This window comes from Natrix helvetica, assembly GCF_964273705.1.
Source record: "Natrix helvetica genome assembly, chromosome: W".
Classification (NCBI taxonomy): domain Eukaryota; kingdom Metazoa; phylum Chordata; class Lepidosauria; order Squamata; family Natricidae; genus Natrix; species Natrix helvetica.
In genome coordinates this window covers 85,693,532-85,710,315 of record NC_138555.1, presented here as the reverse complement: position 1 = coordinate 85,710,315, position 16,784 = coordinate 85,693,532, and the positions used below count along the sequence as shown (strand labels likewise).

The 16,784-nt window shown below is 50.5% G+C and overlaps 2 protein-coding genes across 2 annotated transcripts; one reads left to right on the top strand and one right to left on the bottom strand.

Moving 5' to 3' along the window:
- The first annotated feature begins 2,411 nt into the window (after nucleotides 1-2,411).
- LOC309400847 (asialoglycoprotein receptor 1-like) lies at nucleotides 2,412-10,147 on the top strand. The gene is made up of 7 exons (XM_081969546.1): nucleotides 2,412-2,579; nucleotides 6,636-6,731; nucleotides 7,186-7,257; nucleotides 7,379-7,477; nucleotides 8,305-8,450; nucleotides 8,585-8,691; nucleotides 9,775-10,147. The coding sequence occupies exons 1-7, from the start codon at nucleotides 2,456-2,458 to the stop codon at nucleotides 9,911-9,913; spliced, it is 783 nt and encodes a 260-aa protein (XP_081825672.1). The 5' UTR covers nucleotides 2,412-2,455; the 3' UTR covers nucleotides 9,914-10,147.
- Nucleotides 10,148-11,289: 1,142 nt separating this feature from the next.
- LOC309400785 (thialysine N-epsilon-acetyltransferase-like) lies at nucleotides 11,290-16,317 on the bottom strand. The gene is made up of 6 exons (XM_081969446.1): nucleotides 16,187-16,317; nucleotides 15,218-15,269; nucleotides 14,425-14,508; nucleotides 13,428-13,529; nucleotides 12,180-12,220; nucleotides 11,290-11,608 (listed from the first exon to the last, which is right to left on the bottom strand). The coding sequence occupies exons 1-6, from the start codon at nucleotides 16,259-16,261 to the stop codon at nucleotides 11,402-11,404; spliced, it is 561 nt and encodes a 186-aa protein (XP_081825572.1). The 5' UTR covers nucleotides 16,262-16,317; the 3' UTR covers nucleotides 11,290-11,401.
- Between the last annotated feature and the right edge of the window lie 467 nt (nucleotides 16,318-16,784).

Here is a 16,784-nt window from a genome sequence, read left to right as displayed (position 1 = left end):
ACCATCTGGGACTTATGTGCTGCCTCCGGAGCCACCAGACATCAGCGAGGCAGAGGAACAGGGGGAGCCTGTTCCCAGTGTGTGCATCCACAGAGCTGGCAAAAGGCAAGAACAGTTAAGACAAATGGGACGACTCGGGAGTAAGGCTTGGAGATGAGTGGCCCCTCCCATAAGAAACAAAAGAGGAGCAAACGGACGTCAGCTTTTGCAGGAAGCAACTTTGTTCGTTCTGGTCAGTTTAAATTCTAAAGCTCCGTTTTGACTCTGTGCTCCGTGTGGCCTTGCAAAGCTAATTGCCAAATTAGGTCTTTGGCAGCGTTTCAAGGGAGATAAAGTTGGATGCTTATCAGCCTTATCCCGAAGGACTGTGGCAGACTTCTGTCGGACTCTTTACAAACTATTCGTGACTCAATACGGGCTGTGAATGAACATAACACAGCCGTTGAAATAAACAGAGGGTTTTTGAGACTAAACGTGTGCTTTTTACTGTATCAGGAAGCCTAGGTCAGAACACTGGGTGCCTTTGGGCCAATCACCAGGCGACTGGCAGTTCTAGTCCCGCCTGAGGCACGAAAGCCAGTACTTCTCTCTCTGCGCACCCCAACCTCACAGAGTTAATGAATTATGGGGAAAAGGAGCATTGGCTATATTTGCCACCTTCAGCTGCTTATAAAAGAGCCATAAAGACAGGATGTAAACGAATAAGGAAAGGAAGAAAAAAACCCACAGTGACGTCCTGGCTGATTGTCCTCCACCCCGTCGGAAACCCCCCATCCCTATGGGGCAGTTTTCTTCCAAGCCAGACCTCTGCGGTAGCTTTAGGAAACGCCAAAGTTTTGGAGCCTGGCAGAGGGTCAGTATTGACAGTCCAAAGGTGAGTGGCGTGGGGCGTCCGGTGAGAGCGGCAGCAGAAGAGACCGCTGACCCACAGCTCCAGCTCTAAAGGAGAAGGTAAGAAAAAGGCAATTTTTCATTTGTTTTGCACGCGCTCCCCTCCCCCGAAAACCCCAAAACGGCCAGAGAGAAGATTCTACTCCGATGGCATCCCGACTCCTTCCTTCCTTTAACAGAATAAGGGCAGAATAACCGAATGGAAGGGACCCTTGGAGGTCTTGTAGTCCAGCCCTCTGCCCAAGATCATAGAAACATAAGGCTGGAAGGGCCCTTGGAGGTCTTTTAGTCCAGCCCTCTGCCCAAGATCATAGAAACATAAGGCTGGAAGGGCCCTTGGAGGTCTTGTAGTCCAGCCCTCTGCCCAAGATCATAGAAACATAAGGCTGGAAGGGCCCTTGGAGGTCTTTTAGTCCAGCCCTCTGCCCAAGATCATAGAAACATAAGGCTGGAAGGGCCCTTGGAGGTCTTTTAGTCCAACCCTCTGCCTAAGATCATAGAAACATAAGGCTGGAAGGGCCCTTGGAGGACTTCTAGTTCAAGCCCCTGCTGAAGCAGGAGACCCTATACCAGTGTTGAATCTTTTCAGCACCGAGTCCCAAAAACGGAGCTCACACATTCACGTGTCAGAGTGCCGTAAACCAGAAGAGGAGATACCTGGTACACGTGCGCGAGCTGGGAAGCTGTTCTTCCAGTTTCCAGCATGCCCACCGGCTACCTGGTCTTCTGGTTTCTGATGCACACGCAAAAACCAGCTGGCCGGCGCACAGGCGCACGCTGGGACCTGGAAGAGCAACTCTTCACATCTGTATATATTAACGTTTCACCCCTTCATTCTTTCATTGTTGGATGTTTCAATATACAACTAATATCAACCACAATATCATTTAAACATATAGATCTATTCATATTCCTTCCATTCATCCAGTCCGTGTAATTCTACTTGCAATACACATGCTTATACTAAAATATATTCTTTCATTATCTAATTACTTCTTGTTTAATTTTGTTAATTTTATTATTTCATTGTTAATCACTATATTATTTGAGCGTGTTAATAATGCCATCATTCATTCTCTAATTTTTCAATTTATGCTTAATTGTTATTTATAATTCCCATATTTCAAATCAATTTGTATTGAAATTTTATCCTAATGCCTATCACAGTACAAACAAAATAATTATCCAGTCTCCATAATTCTAATGTTAATATACATGTTTTTGTTTAAATATGTTTTTAAAGAATCATATTTCCTTTATTTAACTCTTCACATCATAATATCATTTAAACATATAGGGTAGACCTACTCATAGTCCTTCCATTCATCCAATCCATGTAATTCTACTATTAATCCCATATTTCCCGTATTGTATTTCACTCTTCACATCTATTGGTATTGAAATATTATCCTAATGCCTATCACAATACATACAAAATAATTATCCAGTATATATAATTCCAATGGGTGTTCTTACACCGTCTTCTCTCATAATCAAAAGATTGGAATATTAGGTGATTTGAAGCTGTTGGCCAAGACCTTTGGTTCTGTCTTCCCCTCCAGTCATGGCAGGGTTTGCCCACCAGGACTCCGGGCGACAACGCATTTGCTCCGGCCGTCGGCTGATCCCCATCCTGATGGGACTTCTGGCTGTGGTTACCCTCTCCCTCGTCATCTTCGGCTTCGTGGGTGAGTAGGAAATGTGAGTGGGTGATTCTCTTGTTGGTCTTGCTGGTAGTTAATCTAACATCAGAGTTATTGTTCCAGAACACCATTCACTCATTCACAGCCCCCATTGGTTTGGGGGTGATGGGAGAAGATAAGGCCTTATGTGGTGCCCAGCATCCTAAGGAACTGTTGCCAAAATTGAGAGGTGAATTGAACTCTGTGATCCGACACACGAGGGAGGTCACACCTTGGACCTCGTTTTTGTCTCTCGCCAGTGGTTGAGTGATCTGGGAGGAGTGAATTTAACCATCACTCCTCTATCATGGTCAGATCACTCACTCCTCCGACTTGACTTCCCCGGTGCTACCCCTCGCTGCGGGGAGGCGGAACCGGAAAACACTAGATGGTTCCGCCCCAGGCGCTTGATGGAACCAGACAGGTTCCAGACGGAGCTTGGGCCACCTCCTGCAGCCCTGACCCGCCCTCGGGTAGAGGACCTGGTGGCCGCGTGGAATAATGCGACTACCGGGGCCTTGAACCGGGTGGCGCCTTTGCGGCCTCTCCGGCGGCAACGATCCACCCTGGCTCCTTGGTTCACCGAGGAGCTAAGGGTGATGAAGCGCCGCAAGAGATGCCTAGAGAGTCGTTGGAGATCCTCCCGATCCGAATTGGACCGAGCACAGGTACGAGCCCATTTAAGGACGTACCTAGTGGCATTGAGAACGGCCAAACGTCGATATTGTGCCGCTCTCATTGCATCCGCAGAGAACCGCCCTGCCGCCCTGTTTCGGGTGTCCCGCTCCCTTCTGTTTCAGAGGCCGCGGGAGGCCCCTCTACAGGGTAGAGCAGAGGAGTTTGGGAAATATCTGCTGGATAAAGTCGCTCAAATCCGGAAGGATTGGGTCCCCTTCAGTGGCCCAGTCGAGACGCCAGTGGCGAGTCTTGAGAAACCTTTTTGGGAGGAGTTTGACTTGGTTGCCATCGAGGATTTGGACAGATTGCGTGGACGACTGCGACCTACCACATGTTTGCTGGACCCGTGTCCCTCCTGGCTTGTACTGGCTTCCTGGGAGGTTACACGCGACTGGCTCCTGGGCCTAGTGAACGCTTCGTTGGGTGAGGGGTCTCTCCCGGCCGCCTTGAAAGAGGCGGTGGTGAGACCCTTGCTCAAGAAGCCTTCCCTGGACCCTATGGAGCTGGCCAATTATCGTCCTGTCTCCAACCTTCCCTTTTTGGCGAAGGTTGTAGAGAGTGTGGTGGCTTCTCAGTTCCCACGACATCTGGAGGAGAATGATTATCTAGACCCGCGCCAGTCCGGCTTTCGCCCTGGGCACAGCACTGAGACGGCCTTGGTCGCGTTGGTAGACGATCTCTGGAGAGCCAGAGATAGGGGTTGCTCCTCTATCCTGGTCCTATTAGACCTCTCGGCGGCTTTTGATACCATCGACCATGGTATCCTGTTGCACCGACTGGAGGGGTTGGGGGTCCGGGGCACCGTTTTGCGGTGGTTTGGCTCCTACCTCTCCGGCCGGACGCAACGTGTGTTGGCAGGGGGGCAGAGGTCGACCCTAAGCCCCCTTACTTGTGGGGTGCCACAGGGGTCGGTCCTCTCGCCCCTCCTGTTCAACACATACATGAAGCCGCTGGGTGAGATCATCCGTGGTTTCGGGGTGGGATATCATCTGTACGCTGATGATACTCAGCTGTACATTTCCACCCCGAACCACCCCAACGAGGCCGTCGAAGTGATGTCCCGGTGTGTGGAAGCCGTACGGGTCTGGATGGATGACAACCGACTGAGGCTCAACCCTTCCAAGATGGAGTGGCTGTGGGTTCCAGCCCCCCGGTTCAACCAGATAATTCCATCTCTGGCCATTGGGGGCATTCAACTTGCCCCCGTGGAGCGGGCGCGCAATTTGGGCGTCCTCCTGGATGCCAGGCTGTCCATGGATGAACATGTGACAGCCGTGGCCAGGGGGGCGTTCCACCAGGTTCGCCTGGTGCGCCAATTGCGCCCCCTATTGGACCGGGACGCCTTACGCACAGTCACCCATGCGCTGGTGACGTCTCGCCTGGACTATTGTAACGCTCTCTACATGGGGCTTCCCTTGAAATGCACTCGGAGACTGCAGTTGGTCCAGAATGCGGCCGCGCGGGTGATTATGGGGAGTACCAAGTACTCCCATGTGACACCTCTCCTGCGCGAGCTGCACTGGCTTCCTGTGGTCTATCGAGTGCGTTTCAAGGTTTTGATTACGATCTTTAAAGCGCTCCATGGCTCAGGACCTAGTTACCTGCGGGATCGTATTCTGCCCCATACATCCCTACGACCCATCCGCTCGCACAGAGAGGGACTTCTCCAGGTGCCGTCTACCAGACAGTGCCATGGGGCGGCACCTAGGAGCAGAGCCTTCTCTGTGGCGGGCCCAGCCCTGTGGAATGACCTCCCCCCGGATATTAGGACTACTACTGACCTCCGCTCCTTCCGTGTCAAGCTCAAGACCCACCTTTTCCAAATAGCTGGCCTGGCTCGACCATAACTTAGTAACGCTCCTGATGGGTTTTTTAATTTGGTAATTTTATTAGGGGATTTTAAATTGTATTTTTAACTGTCTTTCACTTAAGTCCATCCTCCTCCATGCACATATGTATATGTCTCTGTTCTTTTGTATATATGTTTGTCTTATGTGTATTTTTATCTGTTTGATTGTACGCCGCCCCGAGTCCTTCGGGAGAGGGTTGCGGCTAATCAAATAAAATTATTATTATTATTATTATCTTGAGGTGATCCACTCGGGAGAACCATGGAGCCTCTACATGTGTTTTACAAAGAGTTCAGCTCTTTGAAGAAGGGACTTTGGGATATGGTATGAAGTGTGATTGTTTGGAAAAGAAGTCAGTCACAACCCAGAGCACTGTGAGATTTCCAGGAGCTCCCCTATAAAGTCCGTAGAAATTTCTTTCCAGGGTGCTTGGCATTTAGCCACTGGCTGCAGGAGACATGGGAAGAAGTCTCTGCGACAGGAAACCACGATTCCTCCAGGGTCTGGTTGGATGGAGAAGATCTAGATGGGAGGTGGGTTAGAGGTGATTGAGCAGATCTGGGTAGGCCTTCTTCACTTGTTCACTCACGAGTGAAGGAACCAAATACAGGAGGTTCTCGACTTACAATACTTCATTTACTGACTGTTCGAGTTACGACACTGAAAAAAGTGACTTCTGCCTAATTTTCACACAACTGTTGCAGCGTCTCCATGGACACATGACTAACATCCAGACTCTTGGCAACTGATTCATATTTATGATGGTTTCAGTGTCCCATGCGATCACCTTTACCTGTAATAAGAGCTTGCAAATCACATTTTCTGAAGGCTATTCTGCTATATAACCAATAAATCCTTTTGTGGACTAATTCAAATCTACTGTGAATTTTTAGGCTCATTGTGCCTTTAATTAAAAACTTTCTGCTTGCAGCTTCTGATTCTTATAGCTCTTCCTCTGTTGTTTATCTTCTTCCCTCAAATATTTCTTTCTTTCATCATGAAGGCTTGAGAAAGAAACAAATGTCCACGATTCATTAGTTTCCCTCCCAATAGATGTGGGGAGGAAAATAATTGTTAGAAATTCTAGTTATTACTGTATATAGCACCACAGATCAAACAAAAAGAACAGTCACCATGTGCTTTACTGCTTAACTGCTCATGTGTAACAGTTCAATCAATCAGAATAGAGTTGGACAGCACCTTGGAGGTCTTCAAGTCCAACCCCCCGTTCAAGCAGGTGACCTTATACCCTTTCAGACAAGTAATTGTCCAGTGTCTTCTTAAAAACCTCCAGTGATGAGAACCCACGACAAAAAGAAACAGAAAACTCTACTCAGTACCAAAGAACATAGAGTATTTACCATAGATCCAAACTTGTAAACACTGCCATATACCGGCTGAATACTACTGTAGTTGTTGCATAAATATACATCCCAACAAATTGTATTCCAAGAATAATTAACAGGGACGACACCTGAGCTTTGCTGGTGTGTAAATTGCTAGGGAGAAACTACTGCTTACTTCCTCTCCCCAGGGCGCAAATACTCCGCAACTTTGTGGAAGATGCAGGACGATGTGAAAACCAGCAATCGCACCCTGGCCGCAGAATTAGCTGAGGTGCAACAACAGGGTGAGTCACAAAATCCCAGATTTGGGAATGAAAATGACCGGCAAATCTCTTTACGGCAACTCTGTGGGGGTGGGGGTGGATTGGTGTGATGTGGCAGGGCCCGAGGTGGGGTAAACTGGGAGAATCACTTTCCTGGGTTCTAGTCTTCCATAGATGTTTAATCGAGGGGTCTCCAACCTTGACTACTTTAAGACGAGTGGGCTTCAACTCCCAGAATTCCCCAGGCAGCCATTTTGAAAATTGAAGTTCACAAGTCTTAAAGTGGTCATGTTTGGGGACCCCCTGCTCTAATCCAATCTTTCTCAACCTTGTCTGCTGGAAGATGGATGGACTTCAACTCCCAGAATTCCCCAGTCTGCCATGTTGGCTGGAGAACTCTGGGAGTTGAAGTCCACCCATCTTCCAGCCGATAAGGTTGAGAAATATTGCTCTGATTTTTCGATGTATTTCCCAGAGGCCAACAATTTGGAAGATCTCCAAAAGGTTGACGGGTTGGTAAAACACCTCATCGCAGCAGGCAAGGAAGGTAAATTTGGGGGTAAGGGAGGTGTTTAAAAGTCCACCTTGCCCCTCCCCCCCATTTGGGGGAGGCCCTCCCCCATCTGGAGTCAACACCAACCAGGGACCTTCCCCTTCTCCACTTCCAGTGAAGTCCCATGTCGAGGATCAGATCAAGAAACTTCAAGTAACGTTCCGGAAATTGCATTGTGATTTGGAGGACACAAAACAGGGGCTAACTGCAGAAGGTGAGCTGGGTCCTTGGGGGTCAATGGGAAGGATGGGGTGGAGGCGGTGGGACATTCCCAGCCCAGTGTCCTTCCGATCCCTTGATTGCATGCGTAATACTCAGCTTACGACCACAGTTGAGCTCAAAATCCCCGTTGCTAAGCAAAACATTTCCTGTGAGTTTTGCTCCAGTTTATAACTATTCTGGCTATGGTTGTTAAGTGAACCACTGCAGTTGTTAAGTGACTAATATGGCTGTGAAGCAAATCTGGCTTCTTTGCTCGTCACAAGGTTCCAAAAGGCGACCACAGGACTCCGGGTCACTGCAATTGTCGTAAACACGGGTAGCTCTCAACTTATGACCACAATTGAGCCCAACATTTCTGTTGTTAAGTGAGACAGTCATTCATGGAGATTTACCCCATCGTACCCCATCCCTTGCCACCATTGTTAAGTGGATCACTGCAGCTGTTAAATTAGTAACACGGTCATTAAGTGAATCCAACTACCATATTACCTTGGTTGTCAGAAGGTCGCAAGAGAGGATCACAGGACCTCTAGACACTGCAACCATCGTAAACACGAGACGGTTGCCAAGCGTCCAAATTTTGACCACGGGGATGTTGCAACGGTTATAAGTGGGGGAAACAGACCCCTGTTTCAGGGCCGCCATAATGAATGAATGAATGAATGTTGTAAGCCCGAGGACTGCTTGTATCATGGATTGGCTGCCTGCTGCTGGGATTGGCTGCCCGTGGCATCTGTGTCTCCTGTCCCAGGAAATAGGGGTGTTCCCTGTCCCAGCCATAATGGGGTGTCCCACTTGCCCCCCATCTCTTTTCTTCAGCAAGCAGCTGTTGCCCGAGAGGCTGGCACCGGTTTGAGCAGAGCTGCTACTGGCTCTCCCCTACCCTGAATACCTGGACCGAAGCCAAAGGGGACTGCGAAGAGAAGAACGCCCATTTGGTGGTCCTCACCAGCAACTTAGAGACGGTCAGTACCTCGATTTCTCCATCTGTCGGAGAGGGAGGTGGGGGACGTGCAAAGGCTGCTGGTCCGGCAGGAAGCCGATACTCTCGGTTCCCTGCTCATGCCCGCTCTGGTTTCCCCCCCTCCTCTTGGCATAGCAATTTGTGTTACGACTCACCAAACCCCACGACATTTGGATCGGTATGAGGTACGGAAACGGCGTGTGGAACTGGGTGGACGGGACCCCGTACAAGGATGTCTGGACGTGAGTCTCCCTGTTGGTTTCTCTCTTCCGACCCCACTCGGATCGGGCTTCTGCAACCAGGCGCCCTCCGGTCCAGGTTTATTCGGGCACCATTTGCAGCTAGCAGCTCCCCTTGTGGTTGCACACGTGTACGCTCGTCCTCCTGAAGGAAGGTCCCTCTTTGGTCCACACACACCCTGCCCTAATTGACTCCTGGAAACAGAGAGTCGGTGGGCTTCATTTCCCAGCACGATTCGGTTCCCAGAATTCCCTTTTTAAAATATTCCTGGACCCCCAGAATTCCTCAGGCAGCATGCCATTAGAGCCGTGATGGCGAACCTATGGCACGTGTGCCCAAAGTGGCATGTGGAGTCATGTTGCCGGGCACGCACGGCATCACCCGTTCCTCTTCTGATTTTCTGGCGCACTTGCGCACGAGGATCAGCTGCTCTTCTGTTTTCCAGCAGTGACCGGAAGACTTGCTGGCCTGCACGCATGCATGTGCAGAAAAGCAGAAGTTCATTTTCCAGCACACGCATGTCCCCTGGGCAGCTCCTCTTTCTTGTTGTGGACCCGATGAATGCGCATGCGTGAAGTGGTCCCCTTTGGGCACTCAGTGTTCCCTTTCAGTGAAATGCTCCCCTTTTGGCCCTTGCCCCTTCTTCTCTGGACGTGGGCCCTGTTCTGTTGCACCACACTCCTGGCGGTCCTTTTTTCCATCAGTCAAATCTTGATCTCCGAGTGGTGCTCTTTCCCCTGTGCATCTCCCCAGCTGAGGCAGGCTTATTTGCCAGAGAGTGAATTGAGACCAGTCATTAACTGAATTCTCACAATACATTCACTGCTCAACGGGCCTTCCTAAGCTTTTATAAGCCAGAGTTCATTAACCAGGTTTGGTACCCGCTGCAGCAGAAACAAGCCAATTTGCACAATTCCCCGGGCTAGGAAATTGCTGCGGGTCAGGGTTGGACTAGGTGATCTCAGGGGATCATTCCCAATTTTTCCTCCCGCACTGCTCGGCTTAGCTGTCCCTTCCCCAGTGACAGAAGGGGGTCTCCCTCCCACCCCGGGATGACCCACCATCTCCTGCTTCACCCCTTCCAGCCACTGGCAGGCCAACGAACGGATGTATAGCACCAGCTATTGCACCCTGTTGCACCGAGACGGTTTGTGGGGGGACAAGCGGTGCCGGGTCCGATTGAAATGGGTGTGTGAAAAGGGCGCAGCAGTGAGCACCAGATGAGACCCCAGCATCACGGACCTCAGGAAGCACCTCCTTCTCAACGCCTGGAGCAAATAAAACCAACTGTTACATATTGAAATTAGCTGTTGAAGCCAAGAGCTGAATTCTTCAGTCCGGTCCGCTGTTTAAGCGGGAGAATTGGTTTGAATTGATTGGTTTTCTGGCTGATAGTTTGCCTATAAAAGGAGAGCTGTCAGCTAGACTTTTTGCTGGTGTTACTACTGACCTGCAATAAAAGAGCTTTCGTTGAAGATCGCTCTGTGTCGTTTCATTCAACCCAAAATCTAACGCCAATCACAGGAGAAAAACCGATGGTTGAAATTCGTTTTTTCTCTGGATCCTGGACGAGTGGCACGGCGGGCAGCTTTGATAGGTCACCAGAAGGGCCCAAGCTGGCCGGTGGGGTCCAACCTGGGACCCCCCCCCCCGCATGGCCTTCGCACCTGCTAAGCTGCCTTTCTTCTACCTTTGCAGGTTTTGCGGCTTATCATATTTTATTTATTAAGGAAACATATATGGCCACTTAACTTGATGACTCTGGACGGCGACCATTCATTTATCTATACATTTCTCTCTCTCTCTCTCTCTCTCTCTCTCTCTCTCTCTCTCTCTCTCAATCCATCCATCCATCTCTATCATCTATGGAACATAACAGTATTTACCAATTCATTTTATCATCCATCCCTCCTGTGTGTGTGTGTGTATGTGTGTCCGTCCTATCGATCCATCCATCCATCCATCCATCCATCCATCCATCTATGGAACATGACGGTCTTTTTATCAATTCATGTTATCATCCATCCTTCCATTCCTCCTGTGTGTCTGTCTGTCTATCTTGTCTATCTGTCTGTCTACCTTATCTATCTGTGCACCCACCCACCCATCATCTATCCATCCATCCTCTCTGTGACTATTTATCCATCTGTCTGTCTGTCTATCATCCAGCTATCATCCATCTACATCTCATCTATCATCTCTCTCTCTTAATCTAATCTAACCTACCACCTATTTATTTATCAATATCTATGTGCCTGCCTGATCTGTCTTCTCTGTCTATCTATCCATCCATCCATCATCTGTTTGTCTATTTATCCATTTATCACCCATTCATCCTGTGTGCGTGTGTGTCCATCCCTCCATTTATCCATCCATCCTGTGTCTGTTTGTCTATGAATCTATCATCTATTTATCCATTCATTTTATCATCCATCCATTCTTCCATCCACCGCCTCCCTCCCTCCCTCCCTCTCTCCCCCTCTCTTTTTCCCTCCTCCCTCCCTCCCTCCCTCCCTCCCTCCCTCATAAGTCAGAGTAAAATATTACTCAGATCCTAGCCATTGCAAGCTAAAAGAAAACTCTGAAATCCAAGGCATCTATTAAAAATGCAGACTTTAATTACTATTTTATTGCTAATTGATTACATCCGGAGTCAGCCTAGGCAGATTATTAGGGGTTGGAAGAAGCCCCCGTCCTACAGAGGTTGGCCTCCTACGGCCTTGATGCCCCCTGCCCAGCTCCCGTGCCCGCCTCGCCCAGTGCCAGCTGCTTCAGGGCATCCGCTTCAAACCGGAAGGAGTGCCAGCCCTCGGCGGCCGTCAAATCCACCGCTCCTCGCCGGAAGTAGAAATCGATGGCCGGGCGATTCCAATCCAGCACCCCCAGCCTCATTTGGGTGCAGCCTTTCTCCAGGGCAATCTGGGGGCCGAAGAGGAGGGGCTTAGCTGCAGGGGAAGGGATTCCCCGGGAGGAGAGGGGTGGGCGGGAGGGGGGCAGAAATTGGGTGGGTGGGGAAATAAGGTTGTGCCAGTTGTGCTGTTCTATCTAGGGTCGTAAAGATGTGTGTCTTGACAGATTGATCCTCTAATGCAGGGGTCTCCAAATCCGGCCCCTTTAAGACGTGTGGACTTCAACTCCCAGAATTCCCCAGCCAACATGGCAGGCTGGGGGATTCTGGGAGTTGAAGTCCATCCATCTTCCAATAGACAAGTGTTGAGTTAGGGCAGGGATCTCCAAACGTGGTCCCTTTAAGATGTGTGGACTTCATCTCCCAGAATTCCCCAGCCAGCTATGCTGGGATTCTGGGAGTTGAAGTCCAGACTTCTTAAAGGGGCCACATTTGGACACTTTCTAGTTTAATGATTCCAGCTTTGTGGAACCAAGCGATGGAAGCTTTGCAAGACCCTCACCCCCATGTTCCCTGGGCAATGCCCCCTCCCCACAGGGACAGTCTTCGTTCCTAGCAACCGGAGAGCGACAGTTGTGTTACCTTTGCAATCTCCCTCAACAGCTTCCTTCCGACTCCTTTCCCTGCCCAAAAAAGCACAAACACACCTCAACAACACAACGTGGCGTGAGACCTTGAAGGGGGTCAAGGGCAGCTCATGGGGGTTCAGCATCAGTGATGGAGGTTAAGGGGGCGGGGCAGAATTTGGCCCCTCTGAGGCAGTCCTCGGTTTACGACGCCTACATTAGAAGTTACAACGGACTCAAGAAGGTGATTTACACCTGGATATGAATTTCTGACAGCCGGGGAGGGTGGAAGCGGAAGAGGGGAGTCTCGTGACTGCACGTCACACACTTATGACCGTCGTTTATATGGTCCTTTGCCATGTCCCACAATTCAGGGACCGCATTTTGCGTTTGCTTCTGGTTTACGGCCAACTTGTGGCGTAGAGAACAATGGGTTTGCTTTACGACGGCAAGGCGGGCATAACGACTGTGGCATTTGCTTAGCCTCCAGTTTGCACAGGGTCATAACACTGTGTCCATTGCCCATTTCACAGCCGTTACGGCCAGTATCGTCAGCCTCCATTATGGCCGTAACTCGAGGACTACCTGTGCTTTTTCAACAATCGAGAACGAAACATTAGCTTCGTTTAGTCACCGTTCAACGTTACAACAGCACTATAAAAAGTGACCAGTTTTTCATTCTTACGACCGTTGCAGGTCACACGATCAAAATTTGGACGCTTAGCAATGGACTCGTATTTACGATGGTTGTTGCATCCCGGGGTCTCGTCATCATCCCCTTTCACAAACCGATTCGCTTAACAGCCACGAGAGTAACTTCACATCTGTGGCAATTCAACAACTCTGACGAAAGAGGTCGTAAAACGGGGGCAAACTCGTTTAATGACCATCTCGCTTAGCCACAGAACTATTGGGGCTCCAGGGGGGTAATAAGCTGTTATTTTAAGTTTCAAAATGCCTGCAAACCTGTGTAGATGCACGCACGCACCCAGTTTGAAAACAAAACTATAATTCTTTTCCCGTTTGCCTCGGCTCCTGCCCTGATCCTTCTCACCGGAGGTGGGTTCCTACCAGTACGGTACGGTACGGTACAGCCAAATAGATAGTAACTCCGGCGGACATGGGACCGTATGGGTTCTATCCTCGGTGGCGCCATCTTGATTTTCTGCTCTGTTTTCGGGCGCGCAAAATTTTGGGGGTGCCAAATTAGTAGTAATGGCGGCAGGAACCCACCTCTGCTCCTCACCCCAAAAAAGCTACGCACCCCGAAATTCTGGCATCACGTAGAGGTCCTCCGTGTAGACATTCCTTCCTTTCCAGGTGCTGTAGGTAAAATAATAGAGGCCATAACCTATGACAGTGTGGCCTAGTGGGAAGAGAGAGAGAGAGAGAGAGAGAGAGGAAAATAATAATTTTAATTTGTCTTGAAACGGGAGCTTTGGAAGTTCCCACATCTCCCAGGGGCAGAATTAGGACCTTCACCCATTTTGGGACAACCCCCCCTGGAAGTTCAACCATATTTTTGGCCACTCCGTCCGCTGAGACCAGCTGGCCTTCCTTGCCCCAAACGGCCCACTTCAAAGCAGCACCTCTCCCTTAGCAGACTAACAAAGTTGGAAGGGACCTGGGAGGTCTTCTAGTCCAACCCCCTGCTCAAGCAGGAGATCTGATACCATTGTAAACAAAGGGTTGCCCAGTCTCTTCTTCAAAACCTCCAGTGATGAAGTACCCACAATTCCTGGTGGCAAGTAGTTCTACCGGTTAATTGTCCTCACTGTCAGGAAGTTTCTCCTTAGTTCCAGGTTGATTAGATTCCATCTATCCATCCATCCTGTGTCCAGTGATCGCCACACTCTGGCTCTTCAATCCACACCTGGGATACTGGACGGGCATCTGTTGGGACACCCCCCCTCCCGTCCCGGAGTCTTCGGTGGTCAATTCAGGCCATTCTGGACATATTTGCCTTACTGGGTCATCTGGTTTGTGTCTGGAATACTTTAAGATATGTGGACTTCAACTCCCAGAATTCCCCAACCAGCAATTTAAAATGGATGGAACTTCAACTCCCAGAATTCCCTAGGCAACTATTTAAGGTGGATGGAACTTCAACTCCCAGAATTCCCCAACCAGCAATTTAAGGTGGATGACTTCTGGGAGTTGAAGTCCACTCATCTTAAAATTACTGAGGTTAACAAACACCGACCTCCACACTAGGTTTCTGCCCCCCCACCCCCAGATATTAACAAGACCCCCCCCCTCACCCTCTTTGCTCCGGGATTCGGGGGGCAGCTCAGCTACCACACATTTGTAGAAGGGGTCTTGACCGAAGCCATCTTCGCACAGCCCTGCTCAGGCCATAGGGGAGAAAAGTTAATTTAAAAGGGGAGGGGGGACCCCCCCGAGGACCCCCCCCCTCATAGGATGAAAATCTTCTGAGAGGAAAAATATTTGTGGATCTATTTACTGCTTAATGCCACCCTCAGCTTCTCCTAGTGGTCTCCTTTCAGAATAACAGAGTTGGAAGGGCCCTTGGAGGTCCTCTAGTCCAACCCTCTGCTCAAGCTGGAAACCCTTTCCTTTGTTGCATACAGGCAGTCCTCGACTTATGACCCCAATTGAGCCCAAAACTCGGCTAAGTGAGTTTTGCCCCATTTTACGACCATCCTTGCCGAAGTCGTTAAGTGAATCATTAGAGTTCGTAACCTGGTTGTTAAGCGAATTGGGCTTCCCTGTGGATTTTTGTTTGTCGGAAGGCCACAAAAGGTCGAGGACGTGACCCTGGGACAAGGCGACCGTCATAAATATGAGTCAGTCGTCGCCGACGGTGTGAATTTTGATCAGGTGACCATGGGGAATGCTGAAATGGTCGTAAGTGTGAAAAACGGTCATAAGTCACTTTTTAAAGTTATGTAACCTTTGAATGGTCACTAAATGAATCGTTGTAAGTCGAGGACCACCTGTAATTAAGTGGGGGGGGGCTTGTTCTCTGTGGCTGTCAGTCATTTATCCAGACAAGACACCCCCTCCCCTAATTAAAGACCAAGCCCACCTCACCTTCATCCGTGATTTCGACCTGCTCAGACAGTTTCTCAAAGGCTGCCAATTCCTGGGAGGGGGCAAAAGAGAGAAGACCCCCCCTTCAGAAGAACCAAAGGGAGTCTGCAGGCTTGCCTGTCCCATTGGAGTGGGGGGCAATGTGCCCCCTCCCCTCAGGAGACAGCAGGGCCAGAGCCAGACTTATTCCTTTCATTTGGATCACCCTTTCTGGGTGAGGGTCTCCTCTATTAAACCCCAGGGGTCAATTTTGAGGGGGGGGGAAAGAACTCTGGAAAGGGCTTCCATGGCTGGGGGGCGGCAGAGGGGGGGCAGGGCTGGCTCGGGAGTGCGCCTGGAGTCCCCGGTGCCATTGCTGAGCCCTGAAGTCAGGCTGTGGAGCGCCAGAGCAAGGGGGGTCAGGGGCCCGAGGGGACCCCAGCCTCAAGGCAGGTAGGTGGGTGGGTGGGGAAGCAAGGACCCCGGTTTAAAAGCCCCCTCCCCGCTTGCAAAGTTTCCCCTCCCTTTGAGAGCCCCTCCCACTCCGCTTGCAAACTTTATCCTTACTTTCACGCCTCCCATCCCGCTTGCAAAGCTCCCCCTCCAGTTAAGAGCCCCCTCCCCACTTGGAAAACGCTCCTTCTCTTTAAAAGCCCCCTCCCCACTTGCAAAGCTCCCCCTTTCGTCAAGACCCCTCCTCCTGGCTGGCAAAGCTTCCCCTCCCTTTGACAGCCCCCCCTCCGCTTGCAAACTTTCTCCTTACTTCCCCCCCCCCCCCGCCTTCTCGCTTTCAAAGCTCCCCCTCCCTTTAAAAGCCCCCTCCCCGCTGGCAAAGCTTCCCCTCCCTTTAAAAGCCCCCTCCCCACTGGCAAAGCTCCCCCTCCCTTTAAAAGCCCCCTCCCCGTTTGAAAAGCTCTCCCTTTCTTTAGGACCCCCTCCTTGCTTGCAAAGCCCCCCCCTCCCGTTCAGAGCCCCCTCCCCCGCGCCCACCCGGATCATGCGCCCCACGTCCGCGCAATCCTCGGCTCTGCCCGGCCTGATGGTGACGGCGGCGGCGAAGTCCATGGCTGCAGCGGAGACCGGTCCGCTCCCCCCGCCCCGAGAACTACGTCTCCCAGCATGCCCTGGGCAGGGGCGGAGCAAGCCTAATTCGGATTGGCTTCGATTTAAAAAGCGCCGTTTGGAAGCCTCTTTCTCAACCTGGGCAGCTTTAGGTGGACTTCAAGTCCCAGAATGCCCCAGCTGGCTAGAGAATTCTGGGAGTTGCAGTCCTGTGGCTGGGTGGGGGATTCTGGGAGTTGGAGTCCTGTAGCTGGGTGGGGCATTCTGGGAATTGAAGTCCTGTGGCTGGCTAGGGAATTCTGGGAGTTGGAGTCCTGTGGCTGGGTGGGGCATTCTGGGAATTGAAGTCCTGTGGCTGGGTGGGGGATTCTGGGAGTTGGAGTCCTGTGGCTGGGTGGGGAATTCTGGGAGTTGGAGTCCTGTGGCTGGGTGGGGGATTCTGGGAGTTGGAGTCCTCCCATCTTAAAGTTCCCAGGGTAAGAAAGTTTTGAGTTTTGCTGTCCAGAGCGTACTTCGAACCCAGGAC